Here is a 27898-nt window from a genome sequence, read left to right as displayed (position 1 = left end):
CCAAAAGTAATTGCACACTCCGAAGGAAGAGTCGAAAAAACCAAAAGTGATACGAGTAAATCAACGAAATATATTCATAAGCTTAAATGCAAAAAGAGTGTATTATGTGCAACGAAAACTCTTAAGCATAAAATTAAATATAAGTACGTATATATGTATGTATGTAGAATGACACACCCTAATGTATTATGTATATACTTATTTAAATCCCTTGTTTCCAGAATAATTTCCAATGTTTGCTGACCGCAAATGCCGAAATTCTTATTCTATAGTATTAAAAAAGGTTCTAATTTTTTAAACGTGTGTAGAAAAATTAATCTAAACTCAAGTTAATGTTAGCAAATTAATGATTGGCAGTTTTAATGGGTTAGGTTAGTCTAGGACTTACAAAAATTCGAAAAATTTATTTTGATTAAAGTACACTTTATGGCCCTAAAAAATATTCAATGGTTAATAGTGATATAACGATCTCAACGATACAATCCCCGAAGAAATTATTCAGATCGGTCACCTATAGCATATACCTGCCATACAAACTGACCTATCAAAATAAAGATAATGATCTTTTTATGCTATAAGAAATGCACCTGCGAAGGGCTTCAATGCAGACAAAATCAACATTTTCTTCTGTTTTTTACTAGCATTTGGACCTATTGTTTACAAAACCGTCATTTTGCAAAAAACTGATGTAAAGCTAACACATATATGTAGTACGTACTAGCAAATATTATTGACATTAAATATTATTTTATTTGAGATAGCACATAGAGTTCTTAGAAATACTATCGCTCCGCACGGCCCTCTTTAAAAAGGTGATTGTGTATTTTATAAACATTTCTTAATACTTTCAATTACATAAAGTCTGAAATAGAAATTCGATTACATTTTCTATATTCCCATAACAGATTATCATAGTTAAGTCCCTTAACCCTTAAGTAACTCTTCTATAAGGCACCTTTCGCATTGAGCTTTCAAAGCGCATAGTCATAAAAATCATTGAAACAGAAATAAATACAACCCTGGTTCATAGTATATACAGTTATTGATTTATGCTTTTTGTCAGCTGGTTTTGTTTACATTTTCTTGTTTGTATACGATATACAGACCGTACGTTTTAATTAAGTTTTTTTAAAAAAGTGTAAAGTTATACCACTGAAAAAATACTAATAAAATTCAGGTTAATACAAATTCCTTTTACCAGTTGTTAAAGTGTAAAAATAGCACATATAATAATATAAACACGCTTAATTGTAACTATGCGACGCGATAACGACAAATCGATATTAATTGAGAAAGGCGTTTCTGTAGTTACAATTTATTTATTTTACTGCTAAGAAACTTGAAGTATATCGAAGGAAGCAAGTAATAATGATTTTCGAAGTGAAAGTTATAAAAATCTATTTAAGATAAAAAAAAATATGTTATGAAATCTGTTTTTCAAAATTATATTATATAGACGATAGAACGTTACGGGTTAAAGGAAATAACTTTTTATATGAAAATAATTGACTAATTTCTTAACAACTAATTTAAACAATAATTAACCAAGTGTATGCTAACTGAAAAAACTGGCAGACGTCAGCAAAAGTAGAGAGTGTAATATAAGAGTGTAGGTAGTAAACACTGCTAACTTTTCTAGTAATTTTTAACAAAATGTTAGTTGTACTAACAACATTAAAAGCACTAAATATGCACATCAATATACTAAGTTTTGTAGATATGTATATTAAAAAGATATACAAGTGGAGGAACAGTATCAACAATCAGTCGGAACCGTAACCGAAACATATTCCGATATGTATCTGGGCAGGAACGTTTTGCTCGGTAGTATTCATCTATGTTATAAATTAAAAAATATTTTCTTTTTTTAATGTGGAAATTACTTATCGGTCCGGTTTTTTTTTATAAATATAATCACCAAGATTCAAATTTTTACCTACAATTAGTAAGGGTGATAAACTAGGGTTGGACAATTATAGACTTACCTATAGTCAGTGTACTAGATTATATGATTATATTCGTAAATTAAGTCTATAAATTGAGAATATTATATCATAAAATTTTTAAATTATATATTTTATATGATAGAAATAAAGTTTAGTTTTTTTTTTCATTTTTGAAAATTTGACAATTTTTTTTAAATAAATAAAAAAAAAATAAAAAAAAAATCGACCCACTCCGGGATTAGCAGAGATCAAATTAATTGAAGTTTTTTTTTTGAAAAAAAATGGCGAAATTGCAAAAAATGAATCGATTATTTTATATCTATAATTGATCGTGTTAACTTTTTGTCGTGTATTTTTTCGAAAAGTTCATTCAAAAACAAAAATTTAAAAAAAAAAGGTCCCCAAAAGTTAATTTCTACAAAAGTTATGGCTATTTGAAAATAAAAAAAGCCATTTTTTTGAAAAATTCATAACTTTTATGAAATTGGACAAAAAATTTTGAAAAAATTCTCAAAAATGTTTTTCAAAGGGTAGGAAAGGATGGATAAGTTTCAGCAAAAACTAAAGGGGTCGGGTTCAAAAGTGGTCGATTTGGTATGGAATACCCTATATGTATCGATAGAAATATGTTGGTAACGCTGTTGGCGCTTTCCCATTTATGAATAATGGGTCGCATGGACTATTTTATGTGAAGCTATTGGGTTGTCCACTTTGATGATCGTGATCAGCATCCAATACAAAACCCTGTATTTATACATACTTTCGATTATTTAAATCTTTGCGATTAAAGAACCAAGTATAATGGAGTATTCAAGGCCAATACACACTCGGAATAAAAATTGAGTTCTTGAGACGAAAATTAAACAATGATAATACCGTAAGAACAGAGTTAATATAGTATATTACTATGTTATAAAAAGGCTACCCCTACAATAGCCAGGTTAGATTTTACGGAATCATCTTGCAAAACTGTTTTAATGACTGATGCACTGTGAAACTTAAATTTTTTGTTTATACATATGTATGTACATATACATATGTATGTAAGTAGATAGGACGGTCTAATAAGCATAGAGTCTCGAAAGAGTCATACATTAGCTACATATGTAACTATGTTTTTTTCCTTTATATATATGTATGTATATTCCGAAATTTACTTCAGTTTAACAGCACCACAACAAAAGAAACTAAAGATCGAGAACATTTCAGTTTCCATACACAAACAACATTTTGGACTCAAAATCGCAACGTCAGACTTTAGTAGAAAGTGGAAAAGGTAAAAACGCTGGCAGGCAAAACAACCAAATAAAAACAACGAAGGGAAACTAAGAAAAACAAGTAAGGAAGGGATAAGTTCGGGTGTCACCGAACATTTTATACTCTCGCACGATAAAGTGATAATCGAGATTTCATTATCCGTCATTTACATATTTTTTTATTTTGCTGTAAAATTAATTAGAATTAAATTCTGAGAGATTTACCGATATTTTCGGTGAAAAATTAGGTTAGGTTAGGTTGGGCACTGAGTTCTTCGTGTTCGATATCAGGGACCTTGAAAAGTTATAGTCCGATCACAACAATTTTTCCACAAGGGATACCTCAGCTCACATACCGTATTTGAGTAAAGGTTTATTCCGCTATGATCATTGGTTCCTAATGTATATTTTATACAGAGAAGGCATCAGATGGAATTCAAAATAGCGTTATATTGGAAAAAGGCGTGGTTGAGAACCGATTTCGCCCATATTTCGTATATGTCATCAGGGTGTTAAAAAAATATTATATACCGAATTTCATTGAAATCGGTAGAGTAGTTCCTGAGTTATGGTTTTTGGTCCATAAGTGGGCGACGCCACGCCCATTTGTAATTTTTAAAAAAAGCCTGGGTGCAGCTTCCTTCTGCCATTCTTTCCGTAAAATTTTGTGTTTCTGACGTTTTTTGTTAGTCGGTTAATGCACTTTTAGTGATTTTCAACATAACCTTTGTATGGGAGGTGGGCGTGGTTATTATCCGATTTCTTCCATTTTTGAACTGTATATGGAAATGCCTGAAGGAAACGGCTCTTTAGAGTTTGGTTGACATAGCTATAGTAGTTTCCGAGATATGTACAAAAAACTTAGTAGGGGGCGGGGCCACGCCCACTTTCCAAAAAAAATTACTTCCAAATATGCTCCTCCCTAATGCGATCCTTTGTGCCAAATTTCACTTTAATATCTTTATTTATGGCTTAGTTATGACACTTTATAGGGTTTCGGTTTCCGCCATTTTGTGGGCGTGGCAGTGGACCGATTTTGCCCATCTTCGAACTTGACCTTCTTATGGAGCCAAGAAATACGTGTACCAAGTTTCATCATGATATCTCAATTTTTACTCAAGTTACAGCTTGCACAGACGGACGGACAGACGGACGGACAGACGGACGGACGGACAGACAGACATCCGGATTTCAACTCTACTCGTCACCCTGATCACTTTGGTATATATAACCCTATATCTGACTCTTTTAGTTTTAGGACTTACAAACAACCGTTATGTGAACAAAACTATAATACTCTCTTTAGCAACTTTGTTGCGAGAGTATAAAGATAAAAAGCACACAAAACTAAAACCGATATTGCATACAAATTAATTGAAAGAAGCTGCACCGATTGTACTATGTGGGGGGAGTAGCGTAAAAACGGCATCAATCCAAAGACGACTCATCCAGCAAAACCAACCAATACATACACGCTACTATGCAGCTAGCGATCGCATCCAAACACAAGAAAGCAAACACTTACTCATTCAGCCAGTCAACGAATACAAGCAAGAGGCACAGCCAGGTCGCCGCCGGGCCAAACCTCATCAGCCGCTAAAGATCTTACCAGCAGCGGGCAAGTCATCAACAACGCACTAAACGAACGGGCAATCAGCCTGCCAGCCGATTGTCATTTATACATACATACAAACAAACCAACTCGTAGTTGACGATCGCCAACAACGATCAGCTCAAGTGGCAGGTGATGTAGGGGGTAGCGCACCTTATAAATACCGGCACTGTTGTTCTGTGTACTCAGTTAATATTGAACGGTGCTATAGAGAACAACGTGTGAACTCAACAAAACTAAAACTGCGATACTCGTTGACTACGAAACTTTGGGATTTCAAAGTGATCTAGAAAAATATTACAGAAAGAAATAGATATAGAAACGAAAAGCGAACTTTATAGACTTGCTAGCATTTCAAAAGAAAATTGCAAACCAGTATTTTGCAAGTAACTCTTGCTCTATAATTACGGTAATTAAACAATTAATACAGTGTAAAAAGTGCAGAGTGAAGAAAAAACTATTCGAAAAAAGAAATTCATATTGCAGATAGTGACAATTTTTTAGACATTACCAATTAAACTAACTAGTCATATTTGAGTGATTTTCTTTTCATTATTATTTTAGTGTCTATTTTGGTGAACATTTCACTTTTGGGTGAAAATCGCTAGTAAAAGATGTTGCGTGGTAGCTTTTTAGTGTTAACATTACTCCTAACGCTCGGATACCTGCAGGCGCTGCCATATTACGGCGAGTAAGTATATATGTACATACATACATATTTATAATTTTACAAATATCTAAGTTGCACATAGTTAACAACATGCGCTCTGCACTATGTATAATAACGGTGTATATACATAAATAGCAATTAGTATTGCATTAGTGGCTTTATGTGCAACAAAAATGCTTGTGGGATTGCGGTTGTAAGAAATAGATTAAAATTAGTGCTGTTCTTATTTGTACTGAATATTGTATTGAAGATACTATTTTCGAGGGGTTTTTAGTTCAAACCTATGCATCTTAATATATACATTAAAATAATAATTGGTAAAAGGTTGAGAGCAAGCAATTTTAATGTTGTTTTTTTTTATTTTTTGTTCTATTCTTTCAAGTTTTTTATCTTTCCGTTGAATTTTGGTTCAAACTCATATATATACATATAATTCTAATATATTAACTAGTCTAAAGCAGAAATAAAGTAATTTTAATTTTGTTTATTTTTTTTTTTAATTTAATTTGTGAACTACTTGTCATGGGTCAAAACTCGATTTGAAACAAAAAATTAAGCTCGCTTTTATCTGTTTTTTTATTAACTCTAAGCGAACGTTATAATAGAAATTTATACTTTAATGCCACGGATAATCAGGAAGGGTTATAAAATTAGACTCACGCCCACGAAATTTAATCATAATTGGTTATATTAAATTGTAATTTACTATGTGCTATTTAAGGTGAAACTTTAAAAACAGAAGAAAATAATTACTTGTGTCATTTTTATTATTAACATATATGACAAGGAATATAGAAATTTAGAAAATTCTTTTTGATAGTTAAAGTTGCAAATATTAAGTTTTTAATTTTTAAAATAGTTTAAAAAAAATATTTTTCAGATATATATACTAAAAGAGTGAAGTAAAACTTATTTCTTTATTTTTTTAATAAGTTGTTTATTTCTTCAGATATATCTAACATAAATTTATATTATTATTATTTTTTTTAATTTGTCAGGGTATTTTTTTCATTTTCCCTTCTGATTATACATTTCTTGAATGGATTAATTTGCTCCACAGTTAAATATGTACATTTCAACATTCTGTTAATTTGTTGGCAAAAATTTTAAGCAGCAAAGAAAAAAATAGTCAATAAATAAGAACAACCTTAGTGAATGTGTATGCCATTATGTTAAAATATTTACTAACGTTATCAATCAATCTCTACGCTTATGCTTAAACATATAAATCATAATTGAAATTTTTCAATACATAATTTGACATTTATACAAATAATATATACAAATAATATATGTATATACATAAATACATATGCACATATAAGAGTAGTAATAGCAATCACACATTTTCACAAATTATAAACCCCACACATGCATACATATGATACACTTAACACCTTATCACAATATTTTCTTCGAATCAATCTATCTGGAAATTTCTTAATTTGTAAGTTACAGTGTGAGTTAATGGATGGATCATTTCCATTTAAAGTGAAATGCATGTGGCAGGATAATTGAAACACTTGATCACAGCTGCAGTAAGCAAACTCTAAATTAGATGAGTTACACTTTAGCTTTACTTAATTTAATAGCCAACGAAAACAATTTCGTAGTGAGTGCAGAGTTTCAATTAGTGTGAATTAAGGTGGGAACAGATTAAGGATTGCCATATCTTCAACTATCAGTCAAGCGAATTGAAACGCATGTCAGAGAAATAAATAAGAGCATGAAAATACGCTAAATGAATTTTAAACGCGCTATATAAATGAATACAACTTTTGCGGATCTAAACTAACGCCGAATGGAAAAAATATAAAGCTAAAATGTCGATAGAATTATATACAAATATTTTTGAACATATACTTGTATATATATACATACATTAATAGATATGGGTATATCAAATTCTATATATTAATGAATGTACGTATATACGCTTCTATTACTTTAAGCAGTCTTCTTTTTTTGCTTAAACATTTTCGGCACATTTCTGGTTATAAAAGTTTAAAAGCCGGTGTGTCATGCATTTCAAATACAATTGAGCGCTTTGAACAAAAAATTAAGGGGAAAAACGTCAAATTAATTAATTTAATTCGTTAAATCGGCTTTTGCGTATTAAATTTGGCAAATTACAGAATATTTGTAATGGAAATATTTCGGCCATATTTATTCTAATGTTTATATTTATATACTTCAAATATTTAATTTTTTGTAAAACTGGAACAAGTTTAGAAAATGAGCATTTGCGGACTAAATTATTAATTTTAATACGAATGTCCTTTTTTAAATTATTATAGATAAATTATGTTTAAAACCAAGTATAAAGGCTAAAGCAGTCGACAGTTCCCACAATCGTTAGTCAACATTACCTGAATTAGACAGGGATCTTTTTCCGTCCGAATATTGACAACTCGGCAGCATTTCTCAAAAATATTCGGAGAAATATTTTTCCATAACAACATATGTACCTATTCATTCTATGGAAGTATGTACATTTGGATCATTTTAATTAAAATCAAATCCATCAAAATTTGTCATACTTTTTTATTTTTTGAAATATCGAATATGTCGTAAGCACTCAAAACAATTGTTTTTATTCAAAAAATGTTGAAGAACGCCGATCGTATTTATTTCAAAGTTCTTCATTCTTAAATTGTACATATTAATCTTACATAGTATGTAAGCTATTTGAGGTTTTTTCAATTTTTTTTTTTTCTATTTCATGTTTAACCAAAACCCGTATTAAGCCTCAAGGCTGTCTGCAAAATATTTTTCTGTTTTTCTGAGTGTAGATTAAATAAAATATGCTAATTCCAACATTCATAAACCATTCTAAATGCAAAATGAAAACAAAATAAAAGCAATTGTAGTACATACCACTGTGGGCAAAAAATAGTAACACTTTTTAATTTAAATTTCGCACGAAAATCAAATTTTTTTTGTCTTTTTTTTTTGCCAGTCAGTGACATTTGTGTCAAATATCACATCAAAATTAAAATTAATTTTAACCATTAGTGTTAAGTATACGCTTGTCTTCCTGAAGCACATAAAGTGCATTCGGCAATTTTTACGAATAGTGAAATTATTCAAGAAAGAATTCATTAAATTTTGTATGTGGAATCAAATTTCTGGTGCCGAAACGTACATAATGTTGGAAAAGGCCTTTGATGATAAATGTTTGTCGCGAGCAAGTGTTTTTGATTGGTACAAATTATTCAAATAGGGTTGAGAAAGCGTTGACGAACCGCGTACAACACGTCAATAAAATAAAGGCATTGGTGCTTGAGAATCGACGATTAACAATCAGAAATCTTACTGACATCGTTGGAATATCGGAAGGATAAGTAAAACCCATTTTGAAATATCATTTGGGCCTAAGAAAATTGAAAGCACGATTGGTTCCAAAATCAGCAAATTTTTTCGAAAACCAGCGTCGAGTTAACGTTTGTGAAACAATGCTTTCCGACTACCACGATGCCATGAAACATACTGGCGAAGAGTCTTTGATCTATCTACATATGCTTACGACCCGAAAACATACGAATACAGTGGCAAAAGTGCGCTGAAGTCGAAAACCACGTCAAAACAGGTCAAAAATCAAGGTTATATTGACAGTCTTTTTCTTCCGAATTCCTTTCGTCCTGGCAAACTGTAAACAAGGAATACTATTTAAGTGTTATGCGTCGTTTGCGCGAAGTTATTTGTAAAAAGAGGCCGGAATTATGGGCCGGCAACCCTTGGATTTTGCACCACGATAATGCACCGTCTCATTGCATTGATCCTTCGTGAGTTTTTCGCTAAATTTTCCACCAATATCGTGCCACAACCACCGTATTCGCCTGATTTATCTCCGTCTGACTTCTGGCTATTCAGTAAACTCAAACGACCGTCCGGGGAAACCGTTTCGAGTCCATTGAAGACATTAAACGTCCATTAAAAAATTAAACGCAATTAAAATTGACATTAACAACTGCTTCGAGGATTGGATAAAAAGTTGGCACAATTGTATTTTACAAGAGGGATTCCTTTGAGGGAGACGACATGGGTTTTGAGGAATAAATTAGGAATTTTAAAATTATGAACAAAGTCTTTCAATTTTCTGCTCATAGTAGTATGCGTAATTTTGACTACAATAATCATTATAATCCCTCTGAAAATAAGCAATTCACTAACAAAGCATTAGTTATTTCTTATAAAAAAACAAAAACGTTTCTCGAAGCTTCAGTAATATAAATATGTAAATGAACCCACTCTTTCTTTTAAATATTCATATGTAAATCCTTCCTGTATTGTGTACACAAATATACTATACATATATGTATGCATATACTGTATAAATATATAGAGGTTATTATTAATATGGAAGTAGATAAAATAAAATAAGCAAATTTCAGTGGAATTAACCTTTCACCGCAACTGTTGCATAAATCTGTCATAAAATAAATTAAAATTAAATAATTAAGCAATAAAATTGCTTCAAACAAAACGAAAATGGTTAAAAGCATATATCAAGAGTGACGAAAAATAATATGCATTTAAATCCATACTCACATTTTATGACTATGGTATGCAAATAAGGAGAGCTGTTGGTGCTTTTTTAATTTTTTCTTTATTTTCCAATGCATGTTCGACTTTCTTCTTTTCATACCATCAGAAGGTACGTTTGTGTAACTAATGAAGTCGAGTTGTCGTCGTTTTTGTTTTTAGTTGTCACACATTTTCTGCATTTGTATAGTTCATTGGCTCCTCTTTTATTAATTTTTCATTTATTTTTATACTCTGAACATACATACATATACATACATTGAGTTTGCTAAAAAGTTTGTAATATCCAGAAAAAACTTCGGAGGCCGTATAAAGTACATAGGTGTGTATATAAATGATCAGCGTGACGAACTGAATCGATTTGGCTATATCTGTCCTGTCTGTCCATCTGTTTATCTACATATGTATGTATATATGTAGCCCCTCAGTTTTTGAGATATCGATCTGAAATATTCACACGTCACAGAAAGATGCTCATTAGTCGTAACCACCACCGATATCGAACCAAACTCAAGCCCTTGAAGGGAAACCTTTTTTATTTGACAAGAGCACATTGTTCAGATTGAATTAATATCGCTTATAACTGCCATACAAACTGACCCACCAAAATCACGTTCTTGTATGGAAACTTTTTTATGGTATTATAGTTTCGGTACAACCGAAGTTAACTTTTTTTTTATTTTTTAATTTTAACACATTTCTTGGAACGGGTGAAATTTGGCAGTTTTTGTGTTTCTTCATTTACGAGTACAAATATCAACACATCGAATAAGGTCGTGAAATGTAAAGAGGCGTAAATATGTAAGTTAAATACATAATATAGATATGTACATATGTATGAATGTATCATATTGAGTTTTAATCGCCACTTCGTGTTGCATTTTAAAGTATTGTTTTAAAGAATTTCTGACCTCGTTCGATTGCAACTTAGTAACGGTTTATTTACGAATGGCGCAGCAGCAGCTGTGCCGTTGTTTAACCAAACTCAATGCAGTTTAACTAAACTGATAGTGTCTACTTATCTGCAGAGAGGCATATCCATAGGTAGAACTTCCGTTTATACATATATACATGCATATACTTGTGTATGTATGTGTTCCAAAAGATCACTTAGTTCGAGGGTACCACCGTACAGCTTGCTGTCAGTTTATTTCTGTTGCCTTCAGCAGCGTGCTTCGTAGCGTTTGCAAATCATGCAAATCTTGGCGTTTCTACGCTTCTTCACTGCGCAGAACCCGCTTACGGTCAACTTTATTTAAATTTTTATTTCCTGACAACGTTGTTTTATTGTTTCTGTGTGTACAAGAAGTACCTATAAGCGCTCAAACACACTTTTTAGTGTTGTATTAATGGCTTTTTCTGCTACAAACTAACTGCCAGGGCACGACTTTTACGAAGGGGGCCAACAAAATATTTTAAAGTGGGGCACCGGGTCTCTTTTATGCTGTTGGTTTCGAAGTTGTGTTGTCTTTATCTATGTATGTGTTTGCTGAGTAAACAATAAAACATGAACCATGCAAACGAAAATAACAAAAGCATTATTTGTGTGTGTGTGTAATTTTCAGGCTATGCTTACCAATGATTATTTAGCACTCTCTTCCAATTATTGCAGTACTGCTGTTCCACGCAGTTAGTTCTAGAAAGATACTACATCCATGTTTTGGTTTACGTGGCTTGTGCGATGAGCAACAACAGTTTTGGCTAAATTTACGATTTACAGTTTAGAATCAGATGGATTCAAGGTGTTCTGCCAATGATGGCAAAAATTAACACATCGCATGTATGTACTTACATATGTATGTACATACATACTTAGTATATGTATGTGCATATATTTTCTTGCCAACGTGATTTAAAGCGTTTTAGTCAGTGGCAATGGAAATTTACGGAAGCTTGTTAGCAAAATTAATTTATAGTTTTCACACATAGTACATACCTACATATGTATTATGTAGTATATGTTTCCGTTTACCATTTAAAAATAATTTTACTAAAATGCTAATGTTAATTTAGCAGCAAATCGCAATAATTTGGGGATTATGTCCGACTATAAAGATCCCAAACAAAAGAAATGTATTTCCGTGTTTAGTAAGTTAGCGGAAAGTAAACCCAACATACTTTTGTTTTGACAAGGCGGACGAAAGGAAAAGATTTTTTGTTAATCTGTCTGATCTATCATGAATTTCTATATAATAGTTTTCTTCTTTACTGGCGTGGACACCGCTTACGCGATTATAGCCGGGGCAGGTTCTTTATATCTGCAGTAATTTACATTTTTCGTCTGAGGTGAATGCTGGTAAATTGCATATTTCTCCAGAAGATTGCTGTTTACGGGATTTAAATAAAATTTTTTAAGCTCTGTAGTAATATAAAATAACGATAATTTATGGAGTGATATTATGTTTGTCCAGATACAAAACATAATATTTTCCAGTAGTTGCTTAAACATTTTTTGAGCCTAAGTCTTGACTAATACTTTACCCATACTACGTCCATATCGTTATTTATTAGAATTTCTCAACTCAATTCCTGTTTATTATTCAAAATATGCGGTATTTTCATCTTATTTTAATGTTTCTTGCGTTTTTGTCTATTTTTTTTTTTTACTTGTTATTTGATACAAAGACATTCTTTTGGTCCTAAAATTTATTAGATTTGGACAAACCCCCACAGAGTTTTGGCAGGAATTTCGAAATAATATCTATATAAAAGTTCAGTTGGGTAGTTTTATCAATAGGAAACGTTTCTTGAATCGTCACGTCACCTTTATATTTTTTCAGTACAGCTTATTTTAGACTCAGCTAAGTCCTGACCTACTGGCTTGAAAATTTCGGTTTCACTGTTTGCAATTAAATAAAAACTCACAATTAAATAATTAAAACGGTTGTTTACTAAAACGATGCCGCTTTTAAGCGTAAATTTCCAATAGATAAATTCGAAATTTGAGTTTTGTCGTGTTATAATTTAACATTAACTGCGTTTAGTTGACACAGTGTACAAGCCCCACTTATCGCAATTTGTATATAATGTCTCTTTGTTTTCCAAAAAAAATAATACGTGGAAAAAGTGTGCCGATAATAATTTCATGACGCTTACAAATAGTAACTGAGCTGCCTTTCATATTAATTGCACCTAATTTAAGTGCTTTCATATTTATTTTCATAATTTATTTCCACTAATTATTTGCAATTATATTAATGCGAAAAAATATATTTTGTCAGCTATTTTAATTTTCAGGTCACACTAATTTTTGGGCTTACTGGTTTTATGCTTTTAAGTGTTTGTTTATGTATATTATTTATACACGCAGACATGTATGTGTAATCTATATTTGGTAGGTTTGTTAACCTTATAATAATAATAGTAATTCTAATATGGCAAATGCCTAGCCAAAAAATTACTAGGAAGTGTAATGCTACATAAATGATTGCCTACACAATATTGCATTTGAAAGATGGTACACATTGTCGAATTTAGTTGAAAATATGCATAATAAAAATTCTTACAGCATAAAATACTTAAATTCTTAGAAAAAAGTACACCGCAAAGAGAATTTTTGTTTCATTCACCAATTCAAACAATATTTATGTATGTCTATTACTTAAAACTTTACTAAGCATAAATAATAGAATATTTTCATACATTTTTACGTTTACCAAAAATGGTAGCCAAATGTCAACGCGGTGCAACGAAAAACGAATTAAAATGCACAAAGAGGCACGTGCTTTGTCACAGCGTGACTCATAATTTTAATTATTTTGTGATTTTATGTTTGAATAAATCTTATGTGTGAATGTTGTGCACAATGAAAGAGAATTTCAATTATACATATAAGTCATTCAAAGTGATTTATATGCAAATAACAAATAAATAACAAACATATGTGTATGTATATATGTCAGTTCTTTAAACTTTGAAAGGAAGTAACATTTAAATACCTGAACTCATCAAAACTTTATGTAGCCACAATTTTTTAATGCTTAAACGTAGATTATTTACAGCGTATGTGTGCTTGTAAACACACTGTGACGAAATATAACGAAAATTTTATATGGCATTCATGCCAAAATCTGTACATGCAAAAGTAATAACAAAATTTTAAAAACCATTTTACAATTTAATTTCATTATTTACCTATTGCACATTGTTTAAAATTTTATAAAACTTTTTACGCTTAACACTATTATTTACGCAACGCTTTTTGATATTTCAGAAGTCAAAAAAGGAAAAGGTTATCAGCTTATTAGAATTTTGATCACATTTTTTATTGTTTCTAATTCTCTGTAAGTGAAGTGAGACAAAAAAGTAACAGAAAAATTATGCGCAATGAATAATAAAAATATATTGTAGTTTTATATGTCAACTTATGCATAGAGGTGGCTCAAGACGGTAGTTGAGAGGGTATTTAATAAAACTATTAGAGAATGAAAATCAGCTTAATATTTTATATGTTTTTTTGATTTCAAGAAAAATTTTTATTTTATTTTTATCCATATTTTCCGAAACGTTAAATTGATAAAATGAAAACTATAAATTTTAAAATATTTCTTTCAAGTGTTTGTAATTTTATTGAAAAAATCTGACTATAAAACATTGAATATTATTTTCTTATATAATTTTTATTAATGAAATTCCTATTTTTTGTCTTAAATATTATTATTTTGCTGAAAATATAATCGTAAATCAGCTTGCAACCACAAATGCTACGACACTGTGTACTTGACTTTAGAAGCAAGCTTTATAGTTTTTACGATTCTTTGAGGCTTTTGTTTTTCTGACCAAATATTTAAGCATGTACCAATGTATGCTTTAATGAGAATAATTTGTCTAGAAAATCACAATCTGGAAACGTTTTATAACTACAAAATAGTGATTATTTTTTTACAACTAACTTTTTCTAATTCTCTTTCGAAGATTTAAAATTTTTATCTAATTAAATAATAAAAATTAAAAAATAAATATTGTTAAATAAATAAATTAAATTCATTTGTATAAATAAAGTTAAAAAGAGTGAAATCTTCGCAAATTCCACGTTTTTGGATGATTAACGACGTACATATGTACGTACTGTCATTATTTCTTTCACTTGCAAATTTCGACTACGGTTTGATTTTAATATGGTTATTATGATTATGTATCTGGAATACAGAATATTCATTAATTTTTTAAATAACAAGAAACACCCTCAGTTACTCAGTAATTATTCTGGTCACATAACTTGGCACACAAACAAAAATTTATTATAAGTATAAATTCCAATTAACTTTTGCTTATGCTCACATACACGAATTTTATAAGATTTTCAAATGTATTATATACCATATATGTATAATATATAAACAAACTCGAAATAACCAATGTTAATTTGAAAATACAGAAAATGAATACATTAAATTTTTAAAGTATTAGACATTCTACAGCAGATTTTTACAGAAAAATCATGAGCAGATAATTTTAAGAAACGTCACAGGAGAAGTTGACAATGTTAATTAGCAGAGTACAGTAACTTATAGAAGAATACTGTTAAATGTATTTTTAATTTTGTCATTTGCATATTATTTTTATAATCTGTCAATTAACTTTCGCTTCTTCTATATTTTTCAAAGTTCTCTGCTCTGCTCTGCAAATATTTACTGATCTTCCTACCATTATTTGTAATTTCTTTCATTACCTATAAACACACATACAAACATGCTTTCACTGAAAACACAACATATAATTTCGTTCTGTCAAATACATACATATGTACATACATACATTAATATTAAAACATATCTAGAGATGCATTAAAATAACGCTTAAATACAAAACACATAAACAAACATGCATTTTATTGGAATATTCGTAGTTTTGCGCATCTACATCATATCACAACACCGTTACAACACCGTCTCTTACAACCCATACCATTAACACCATTCGCACCATTACCACCCGCACCCGCTGTTGACACACAAGTAGTAGAAATTGTTGAACCACAAGCGCAAGCGCAATCAACTGGTGGATACCAACATATTTGGCAAAATTTTGCTAATTCATATCCTTTAAATCTGGTTTCTAGTAATTTCGATGAAGAAGCCGAATTTGTGCCGCTCGAACAACAACAGCAGCAGGGACGTGCCGGTTCACCGCATGTCAGAGAGAAGCCATTTGGTAAGTAACGTAATGATTTTGTATGGAATTGTTTTTTTAAGATATTCGTATTTTTTAAATAATAGATATGAATTTGATTGAGAAAGCAACAATTTTTAATATGGAGTTAAGCTTTCACTGCTCGTAAATATTTTTATTTCGAAATCAGTATGGAAATATAAGATAAGAAAGACAAAGAGTAGATCAGTGCTTGTTACTTTTAGAGTATTAAAATAATTCTATTGCTGTTTTGTTATTTTTTATATAATTTATCTTTTGATGTTTCTAAGTAACAAAAATATTTGTGAAACACTATTAAAAAGTACAGACAAGCTTTTATTCATATAATTTTACTTTTGTGTATATAACTACTTGTTTATATGCTCTTGTGCAAGTTAATATTGATTATATTTATTTCACAGATGTAGATGTTGTGACCAGTGAGATTAATGGCGGCAATCAAGCCCCCGGCGTGTTTTTCCAGCAATCATTCCCCTTTCTCGGAAATGATTTCTTTAATTCGTTTGGCGGTTTTGGTTTCGGTGGTATCCCACAAGAACACTGGTGGAAGGGGTGAGTGCCGTTTTAAAATAAATTTGTTACAAAATATACAAAAATAGTAGGCATAATTAAGCTAATTATTATATTATATTTAGGGCCGTTTTTCTATGTTCGGTTAGTAACCATCTGTCTGTTAAGTTCAGGTTAATTTAATCAAGACTCATTCCTTTTTTCAGTTAAGTTCTGATTAAATTAACCACGACTCCTTCTTTCGGTAAAATTAATGTGTTATGTTAACGTTAATTGACAGGGAAGCTGTGGCATTTAAGATTTCTAAGACAAAATTATCTTAGTACTAATGTGAATTACATTATATACATAAAAATACATTATTTACAACAAAAATGTAATCTATTTTTTTGGAAAATATCATCTAAACAAATTTGCCATTAAAATTGCGTACTCAAATCAAATTCATAACATGAGAAGAAACCCAGACTGTTACAACTCTTGATCACTTTATCTGAATTAGTGTGTGCTTGGCTACTGTTTGGTATGCGAACAGTTTGGGGATGTAGCAAGGAAAAAAATTTAACAGCGAGTTTGCTTGAAATTTTGTATTTCCATTGAAATCATTGCTACGGATTCGTTAAAAATGCTACAGAAGCGGGAGTCTCAACTTTATGATAAACACAATTTGAGTGGCACAAAGCATTCATTGAAGATCGTGAAGTCATCGGAAACTAGAAAACAGAGCTTGAAAACCTTTGTGTTGGTAACATAGAAATAGTAGAACATCTCAACATCTCTTATGGATCTACATTTGGGGTCTGAAGCGTGTTAATGCTAGAACTGATTAGACCCGATTTTTTTGCAAAAACTACCTCAGCTTGATTAAAAGAGATATCTTGGACAACATACATACTTATGTAGCTGAGAACCCTATGTATTCATCAAATGCATCACTAATGGTGATGGAATGTGGGTTTATGAATATAACGTCGAAACTGTCCAGCAGTCTACTGATGGCTCTCTAAAAATTAACCGAAACTGAAAAAACCAAAACACGCTAAAGGTACTGAAGTCCTGCCTTATTAGAAAAGGAAATTGGATTAATCGTTCACTTGCTTGTATTGGCTCAAAAGAAGCGTATTTTGAAGACGATAATTAAATTTAGTTTTAAAATACGTGAAATTGGTTTCTTTTTTTCCAAGCCCGGCTTAATTTTGATCAGATGTTTAAAATGTGGAAATGTGTGGCCTACGCGGTCTTAAAAATTGTAATTCTATAACAACCATATTTGTTTGTTTAACAACCGATAAGTATTAAATACTTCTCATAATAACTTTTATTGTTAAACAAAATTTATCCATTGTCAACATTCGCTTCAAAAGCAAAACTCACAGAGAAATTTTTTTTTAAACAAAACAGAAATATGAGAAGAAATGATATGTAAAATAAACAAAATAAAACACCAAACAACAACAGTAAAGCAGCATTGAATGACGCTCATTGACATCAAACCGAGATAATTTCGCCATTTACCAATTGCAAAGTGAAATCGCTCACTGTCAATTTACACACTTCTTCACAACCCATATTGAGTGGACGCTCAGTAGGCAAGCAAAACGCCTAGCTTATGGGGTATATATGATAGAGTGACTGAATTTTTAATGACACACAATTGTTTAGCATATATGTATGTATTCCATTTCTATCATATGTATGTAGTGATGTAGACATATAAAGTTTAAAAAGATGAAGGTACTTGTATCCCAGTAAATGGTGCTGTGGCCACAAAAAAGAATAACACGAAATACAAAGTATTTGTCTTTTAACTTTCTAGAAAATTATATTTATTTTATTAATGCATATTGCAGTACGACATTAGTGGTAAGTTTAACCTTACATATAAAGACAATGAAAGTACAGTACGCACTTTTTAACCGCAACCATTGATTACATATAGTATGTATGTACATACATACTGAGGTGCGCGATTAATTGAATGGTTGACTTAACTAAATAGTTACTTTAAAAAATAACAGTGAAAACATAATAAATATAGTTAAAAAACGGAAATAATTCAATTTAAACATTTTAGAACAGAGTTGACACATTTAAGAAAAGTGAAACTGAGAAAATTAAAAAAACAGACAAAATAAAACTTTTCCAGAAGCAAAAAATTTTTGGTACATTTTAGAATTTAGTTAGGTTAGCAAGGCCGTAGAGCCTTGAGGGCAGCTCTTCGAACACATTCTATCTTCATAGCTAGTGTGGTGCGCCCTTTACCAGACAACAACCCCATTAAGCATTATTAGGAATTTAACATAATATACTATAATGTATCGGGGTATGCTAAAGAATGTTCATATATCACAGTATCTATAATGTATAAGCACATTCTCGCCTAAATTGGCTTGTAAACACACGATATTGATCCTTTGGCAGAAAACTAAATATAAATTGAATTGAACATTTTTCTTTAAAACTAATAACCTACAACTTTTTAAAAATTATATTCTAATTCAAAATGTTCCTCCGCTCTACTAAAAGGTCTCAATGATTTTTTCTTAAAAATATTCCTTTACAAGTTATGCGCAGTTAAAGTTATGCATCAAATGTACTCACTTAGCATTCAGGTATACGTTCCACCATGTCGTATAAGCAACACAGGAAGTATAAATCACTTGTATGAATGCTCAGTGCATTTGATATACATATGTACATATTCATCTAACTTTTAAAATAATGGTTTTATTAAAAGAATCATTAAGACGTTTTTTGTAGAGAGAAAAATCTGCTATTAGAATATATTTAAAGTTGTAAATTTATCTCATCTCATCATAAACATAAGAAAAAAATGTACTTTTGTCACGGTTTAATTTCAAAATAAAGTGCTTGTACATATACTTAGTACGTTAGATCCTCGTGTTTAGTGCAAAAATTGAAACTTCAGCGTACGCCTTAATGTATATAAGTATATATATATTAAATAACAATCAGTAGTTTTATAATAATTATTATAATATATTCTATATAATAATTTCATAAATGCAACGGATTCACACTTTTTTACTAGTGTTGCTTAACGAGTGCATACTGTAAATCTAAATTATCCGTGCAAAAATTCTACTACGCATTAGAATAAATATGAAATTATAAAATTTAAATGAACATTTGCAGTTTGAAGAAAAAATTTGTGTATATACATACATACATATGCACTAACTATAGGCATTACAAATCACTCAAGATTTTTTCTCTGGGTTGTCAAAGCAGATGTCACCGTACTTTTATGCAATCAAACGGGCGATTAAGTAAATTGTTTCCTCCATTTCAATTAATTCTGCGAAGAACGCATTCATTGCAAAAATAAACTGGTTAATACACACACATATGCATAAAGGGTGTCCCATAATTAACGCAAGATAAATTTGCCGGCATTTATGTAAGTGAACCCAGTTCTTTTTGCCGGATGATATTGATGTGGCCACTATGTAGTTTCAACAAGACGGAGCCACATGTCTTACGGGCCTTAAAACACTTAAGTTAATACATGAGACATTCCCAGGTCGTGTACAATCTCGTTTTGGTGATCAGAATTGGCCTCCTAGATCGGGTGATTTAACACAATTAGATTTCTTTTTATCTTCTTACATTAAAACCATAGGTCTATTGCAAGAAGCACACAACAATGTGTGCCTTAAATTAGGAAGAAAATTTGCCCGATGTGATACTCCATTAATAACCCAATGCTATTAAACTTATGATTCATTAGAAAAATTACAATCGAAAGACTAAAAAGTTGTTTCTATTTAATTCTAATCTTGCGTTGATTTTGGGACACCCTTAAGATTAGCACATAAATACATGTACATACATATGTACATAGGTATGTACATATATGTATGTATGTATATTCTTGCTGCACTCCAAAGTAAATGTAGGAGTTAATTTAGGCTATGCAGTATGCAAATAAACTTGCAAATGCACATACATACATACATATGTATGTATATACCATATGTACAAATATATCGTCATCTAAAATGCAAAATAAGGTAACGTCACTTTTCGTAAGTTTACAAGCGAAAGAAACAAGATATAATAGAAACTACTCATATTGAAACAAATGAGTTTTGGCTATAAGATGGTTATACATACTTACATACATATGTATATTGGTTATATCTCACAGCGAAAACTGAAAATTTTATGCTACTTATACATACATAAGTAAGTACATACATACATATGTATGTAACATGTTGTAGAAAATCGTAAGGAATAAAAAACTCAATTTTGGTTGTTTTGATGATACGTTGTTTTTCATTTTAGGTGACGATATGTACATACATACTTATGTACATATGTATATCACACAAATGTAAAGCTCTTCTCACATTGGAACTTTGTAGAATTTTTATTTCTAAATTGTATGTGTCATTGACGCACAGCCTCCCCTTTCTATTTTACGATCACAGATTTGAGTTTGTTCAAACTATTAGCATGCATATTTACATAGTTATACATATGTACCTACATATTCATGTATGTGTACGTGTGCTAAATAGTTCACGTTAGCAAACAATGGATTTACTGTTACGTGCAAGCGGGTCTCCAATTTGCATGCATTAGTACTTAGAAATACATATGTACTCGTATGTGTCGCATAGTTGTTTGAATGTGTAGTGTGGACGCGCCAATTTGCGCCTAGCCGGCAATTTTTCAACTTTCCCGCTAATTCGTGAAATTTCTGCTAATAAATGGGGACTAACAACACTGCCGTTGCTGTTTTGGCAAACAATGCGGGGAGCTTTCATACTAACATACATAAATATATACATACATGCAAGTATTTATGTGCATAAGTAGCAATTTGAATGCATTTGGAGTATATTTCTATTTACATAAATGTATGAACGTGTGTAAATGTCTAAAAGTACATTTGTCAATTATTATTGCACTTTGCTCACAGCTGCTGCATGCATATCTCGTTTATTTACATCAACAACAAAAAATTCAATTAGATGGGAGCCATTAGTTGCATACATGCTGTCAATCACACATTACATGTACATTTCGCATACTGTTTAGAACAACAAATAATGATAACAAAAACAAATAATACAAATCATAATAACCTGACCGGCCGGCAAATTGGCACAACGCTTAATAGTATAAACATATTTACTATATATGAATATGTGTATACATGAACACATGCATGCATATACGATACAAATATGTATGTACAATATCACCAAAACAAATACATATGTTTTTATTACACCATTTTGAATTTGTACGGTATTGTTCGAAGCGCTTGCAACTTTTTAACTATAAGCTTTCCACCAATTGTCGCTCACATAAATCAAATACGCTTAGGTATCTATCATATCATATGTATGTATGTATATAAGTATGTATGTATGTATATATGCACGAAAGTTCGATTTTTTTTCTTCTAAAGATAAATGTAATATTTATGCATGCAAAATGCTGATCATGCGTACGCGTGTACACACATACATATGTATGTATGTATTTCTGGCTGCAATAAAAATCCTTAATAATGAACAAACTTTCACTACTTGTGTTTGAAGCAAAAAATAAAATGATATTTAAATGTTATTCATAGGAAAGGAAAATTGCAAAAATATAGTTATGAAACAAAAAAATCACAATAAAAAATACAGTGGCTCTTGAAGTGCAAGTTAAATTTGTACTTTCTGTTAACAATAGATTTGGGCTTCAAATTTGAGTAAATTCGAAATTCCCTTCAAATTTAATACTTCAATAAATGACAATACATACATAGGTATGCAAATTGTCCCTCAATAATCATTGATTATGTTCAAATACCTCAATTTATTTTTAGTTTCTTGCATGTATTGGGTAGTCGAAAAAGCCTTTTCGTATTTCTAATTAAACTTCAACTTATTTTTTTATATTTATAATAATAAATAAATAAACAAATATGTACCATTTGGGTCGATTCAAATGTCATTGGTGGCTTGCGTGGTTTTCTTCCCTTTTTTTATACAAAATTTCAAAATATAGCGAATTTCTTCATTATTTTCACTCATTTTTGAACAGCTGTAGCTTTTTTACACTTCCCCGAATTTAGTTTTGGTTAAATGAAGCTTAAAATCTCACCTTTCCAACACTATGTATATGCATATGATTGGTAACACGGGAGATAGACGACTGTAAAAAAATCGATTGACAAAATACGAAAAGACTTTTACGACTACCCCTTATTTCCAATGCATGCATTTGACAAGAAAATCGATGTTTTCCACCAAAATTTATAGTTTATTTGAACTCCTATTTCGACCGGAATCGTAATTACTTACTTCGTTATAACTTTTAATTAAGTGAATCCATAAGCCAGAAATCCAATATTTAGAATTTTTTTAAAATCATTTTTATTTTTTAATTTCTTTGAAGATTCTATTCGTTCAAAATTTTACCTACATTTTCTAGTGTGTTTTCTAGTTGACAGCATGGATAGCGTACCCTAACAAATAGTAATATAACTGAGTTAAATAAAATGATATTAGTGATCAATTTATAATTAAAATTCTTAACTCGATTAATTACAAAAAGTTCGTCGGAATATACCTACTCCGTACGACTTACTCTACCGACTTGCAGGAAGAATATAGCACTGAGACCAGTGGCGGATCCACGAGAAAATTTTTTAGTGACAAGTGTGTAATTTGGCAGTCGATTCGGTGGAAAATTTTGTCCAGATAAGAAAATCATGTGTCTTTACAAAAAACAGCTCTTATATCTTTAATTCTATAACCCCAAAACCATTCCATTTACAGTATACTTATATTTAAATACACGTTTTGTATTCTTCAAAGAACTGATTTGCGTTAACATTACATAAATATTTTTTTACAATAGAAAATGCATATTAGATGCATTATAAGGCATACTTAGAAATACTACATAAACATTTTTAGTAAGATTTGCATTCATTTACTTGCCATTTATATGGCACAACAACTGTATATTCAGACTCAGTTAAGTACATACATACGTACATATAGTATATAGACATGTAGGTTAATGGTACTTACTCATGACACTTCTAGAAAGTTAATTAACTGACAACAATTAGCTAATTATCGGATATTAGTAATCAGCTTATTTAAAAAGTAGCTCCCAATAAAAAAGTAAGCCAGTGACGTGGTACGAATTTTCAGGCTCAAAACAACATTATATTAAACTTGATATATGTACATATGTACTATGTAACATTTAATATTTTTAAACTTTTGAGATCGCAAAATCAGGCGCGACTTATTTACATTTTAATAAATATTCAGGAATTTCTTAATATATGCATCTCACATATGTGAGAATAATTAAATTTTAAATGAGTTCTATATACCTATTGTTGTATCTGAGCTAATTTTTCAGCGCAATAAATATTCAATTGTTTAAATTAAAACTTCAAATAATTAAAGCTATGCAACGTAGATTCATGCTCTAAATGAATGATCTAGATCAAATAGTAAGGCAACGTGACGTTTTTGATTCTCATTCTAGCATTTATTTATTCTATTTATTTAGTTACGAAATCGAAAAAATATAGTAAATAATTTAACTTTTGAGTATGAGGGTGCAAGAATATTATTTAAATTATCATTAGTTACGAGCAAAATTAAATTTTGTGGTGATGCCACCTTACAATAAATATAGGGGTTACATGGTTTTCTCATACAAGAAATGAAATATTTTATTAGAATTTTTTATTGTTACAAGCATGCACTATTAACAAAGAAATTCTGAAATTTTTGGAAAAAAATATTTTAAACTCGACCATTGCGACGCCATTTCCGGTGACCCCTCAGAAAAAAGAGGCAACAGCGATGGCAGAATAAGTCCTTACAGGATCGTATTAAAAAAAAAATGAAAATTTCAGTGAAAATCTCGCGACTTTTTTTTCAAATAGTTGTAATCGAAAAAATATCCTTCATCCAAGTCTTTAAGAATTGTATCTCAAAGACCTGTATAAAATTTCATGAAGATCGGTTGAGTACTTCTCGATAAAAACACAGTTTCGAAAAAAACGTGTTTAAAGACGGCGCACTTAGCCCAGCTAGTCAAGAGTGCATGAGAACTTTCTCGGATCAACTTGAAAATTTAGGAAAATATACTAATGGTGTTGGAAAAAATGATTTTGTGAAATCATTAAACCCATGTAACCCATGAAGTAATAGTATTTTTTGAGGTTGCCAATATTATTAGAAAAATTTTCATACTGTTTGGTTAAAATTGTTTGAAAGACTTAAATATACATTTTATATAAAACGAGGTTATATAATATAATGAAATAAACAATTGCTTAGTTTCAGTTTAAGATATAAACTTATTTATACATATATATTTATTTTCAGCCCGAACGTCTGCACCGAAAAGGAAGAAAACGAAACATCAGCCGATTCGAAGCCCAATGATACTGAAGAACTTGCACCTGGTGTCTCGGAGAGCGTCGATGTAAGACCTAACATATTTGGACAGTTCCACATTAGTCTTAACTCATGTGTTGAGAAGCCAAATAAACATGTATGCACACGGGTGTAAGTATTCAGCAGTCTTATTTTGCCTTACACAGAAATACAGAAAACACCAAAGCTCCAAGCTGAACTCTGTTTTGTGTTGCAACGGTGTTTGTAATTACCAACTAAATTCCCTTTCCTTTGTACTGCTTCTTTTCTATAAACATTAGCGTTAACCAAAATGGCAAAAAGAAGACAATCACGATAACACGTCAGTGCTGTCATGGTTATGGACGTCCACGTAATGCTGACTTCGCAACATCATGTGAAAAAATCGAAATCAAAGGCATCGATGCAACAGCAGCCGATATGGGAGCTAAAGAGTTCGTGGCAACTGCCAAGAACGTGGGCATTAGCGAAGTTTTGAACAGCAAAAACGTGACCATCTTCATGCCTGTGGATGCGGCATTCAATAATTACATTGATCATTTGCAAAGCGAAAATGTAAGTGAAGAGCAAAAGTAATTAACTGATGGATTATTGAACTTATTTTCTTGTTTTTTTCTAACAAAAAACAGAACGCCGTTGAGCCAAAGGGTGATGCTGCCATGATGAACTTATACAAACGTCATATCGTTGATGGTGAAGTCAGTTTGTACGATCTTAAAAATGATCAACTGCTTAAGACGCAAGAACCCGGCCAGTCTATACGCATTAATGCTTTTGAAGTGCCATTGGCTTTGGGCGGTGAACCTTACCGCTTTACAGCCAACTGTATACCAATTGCAAAACATGATAAACTATCGGAACAGGGTTTGGTACACACTGTGGACGGTGTTATGAAGCCAGTAACAAAGAATGTTATGGATTTAATACGTGAACGCCCCGATATGTCGATTATGCGCACTGTACTCGAGAACACCAAACTGAGTGAACTGCTGGAAGGCGAGAAACCAGTCACCATCTTTGTGCCAACTGACGATGCCTTCGAAAAGGTCGATCCCCAGCTACGACGCGCACTCAAGGAGGGCAAAGGCTGTGGTGCAAGTAAGTATATGCATTTTCGTACACTATCTAAAATATTGTGAAACTATTGTATTAAATTTTTTTTCCACTTTTGTAGATATTTTGAAGAATCACATACTCGATTTGACTTTCTGCTCCGTCGCCTCCATACCTGGTGCCAAGACAACCGCGTATAACTTGCTTGGTGAACCGATGCGTTTCAATCGCAGCGAAGCATCCGTCGGCAAATCAGAGGTCGCCGATTTAGTGGGTGAACAGCCGGTGGTGATCAATAGCATTGCGAAAATCACTGAAGCAGACATAATGGGCACCAATGGCGTGTTGCACGTAATTGACACTATTCTACCAACGGAATCGGCATTGCCACTATCGACACTGATGCAAGAGAAGAATGTCACTATCTTCAAGCGTTTGCTTGAGGCCGCTGGTTTGGTTGATAAATACGACGACATGGATAATGTGACTGTATTCGCGCCAACCGACAAGGCATTACAAGCCACCAAGTGGGCACAGATTTTGGAAGAATCACCAGAGTCATTGCGCAATAATGCGGAATTAGTTGAATTCCTCAATTATCATTTTGCACAGCCGATGACTAAGACTTGCGACTTGTCTGATTCCAATTTACCAACTATTGCCGGTCCTGAGGTGCGCATCAATCTCTACTCCACACATTCGCTTTTCTCCAATGTTATGAATCGTGCAACGGTCAATTGCGCCCGTCTCGTACACTTCGACGATGAAAGCTGCGGTTCTGTGTTGCATCAAGTGGACAAACCGCTGGTGGCACCAAAAATGGTAAGTAATGCAATAACCGTGTCACATTCCGCAAATAAACCTCTAACTTGCATGCCTTCTTTTGTAGAATCTGTTGCAAGTCTTGGAGTCCAATCCCATGTATAGCAAATTCCTCGAATTGGTGCGCGCCGCTAACCTTACCAGCATCTTAGCGAATGCCAGTGATAGCTACACTTTGCTCGTGCCCAAGAATGATGTGTTCGAAGAAGTCGCTGACTGGGAAACGACACTTACCAAAGATAAAGCCGAATTGGAGAATCTGATCAAGACACATATTGTGAATGATGTTGTCTGCTGTGCGGGTATCATACCGACAAACTGGCCGTTTGTGCGTTCGATTGAGTCACTGAATGGCGCACATTTGCGCATTACACGCGAACGTCGTCCGAAGATTGAAAATGCTGGCGTGACCAAGTGCGATGCGATCGCCACTAATGGTATTGTGCATGAGATCAATGACATTATTGTTCCTCAAAGGCGTCAACAACAACAGCGACCACAACAACAGTTGTATCGACCTCAAGTGGATACTTTTGGCGACTTATTCTTTTAAAACATAAATACAATTACTTTGTAACGACAGACAAACATACATACATACGTACGTAATTGTAAGCGGTCTGATGTTTTAGAATTGTAAAGCGCTTTTAGCACTAATTATAAACTAGATTCGGTGCTACTAGCCTGAAATTGCGATATTTTTTATTTGTGTATTTATTAATTTAATGAAATTTCTCTATAATCTGTCTATACATTCGAATATACACACATACATATATGCCTATATGTCTTTTTTTAATAAATTAAAATATATTTATATGTATTAAACCGATTTGTGAATAACGGTCTTTACAAAATATATACATACGTATTTAAATCAAAAAACAGTA

At 31.6% G+C, this 27898-nt stretch overlaps 1 protein-coding gene across 3 annotated transcripts; it reads left to right on the top strand.

Moving 5' to 3' along the window:
- Positions 1-1152: 1152 nt before the first annotated feature.
- Positions 1153-27898, top strand: LOC105223326 (transforming growth factor-beta-induced protein ig-h3). 3 transcript variants are annotated; one of them, XM_049449353.1, is made up of 9 exons: positions 1153-1177; positions 5379-5505; positions 15878-16182; positions 16584-16734; positions 25083-25265; positions 25415-25688; positions 25763-26231; positions 26308-27008; positions 27076-27898. In XM_049449353.1, the coding sequence occupies exons 2-9, from the start codon at positions 5429-5431 to the stop codon at positions 27559-27561; spliced, it is 2646 nt and encodes an 881-aa protein (XP_049305310.1). In that variant the 5' UTR covers positions 1153-1177; positions 5379-5428; the 3' UTR covers positions 27562-27898. The 3 variants fall into 3 exon arrangements, with proteins under 3 accessions (XP_049305310.1, XP_011199333.2, XP_011199332.2); XM_011201031.3 differs by lacking the exon at positions 1153-1177 and adding an exon at positions 5001-5223 and having other exon boundaries at positions 16091-16182; XM_011201030.4 differs by lacking the exon at positions 1153-1177 and adding an exon at positions 5001-5223.

Source organism: Bactrocera dorsalis, chromosome 2 (genome assembly GCF_023373825.1).
Source record: "Bactrocera dorsalis isolate Fly_Bdor chromosome 2, ASM2337382v1, whole genome shotgun sequence".
NCBI classification, from domain to species: domain Eukaryota; kingdom Metazoa; phylum Arthropoda; class Insecta; order Diptera; family Tephritidae; genus Bactrocera; species Bactrocera dorsalis.
This window is presented reverse-complemented; position numbering and strand designations above follow the sequence as displayed.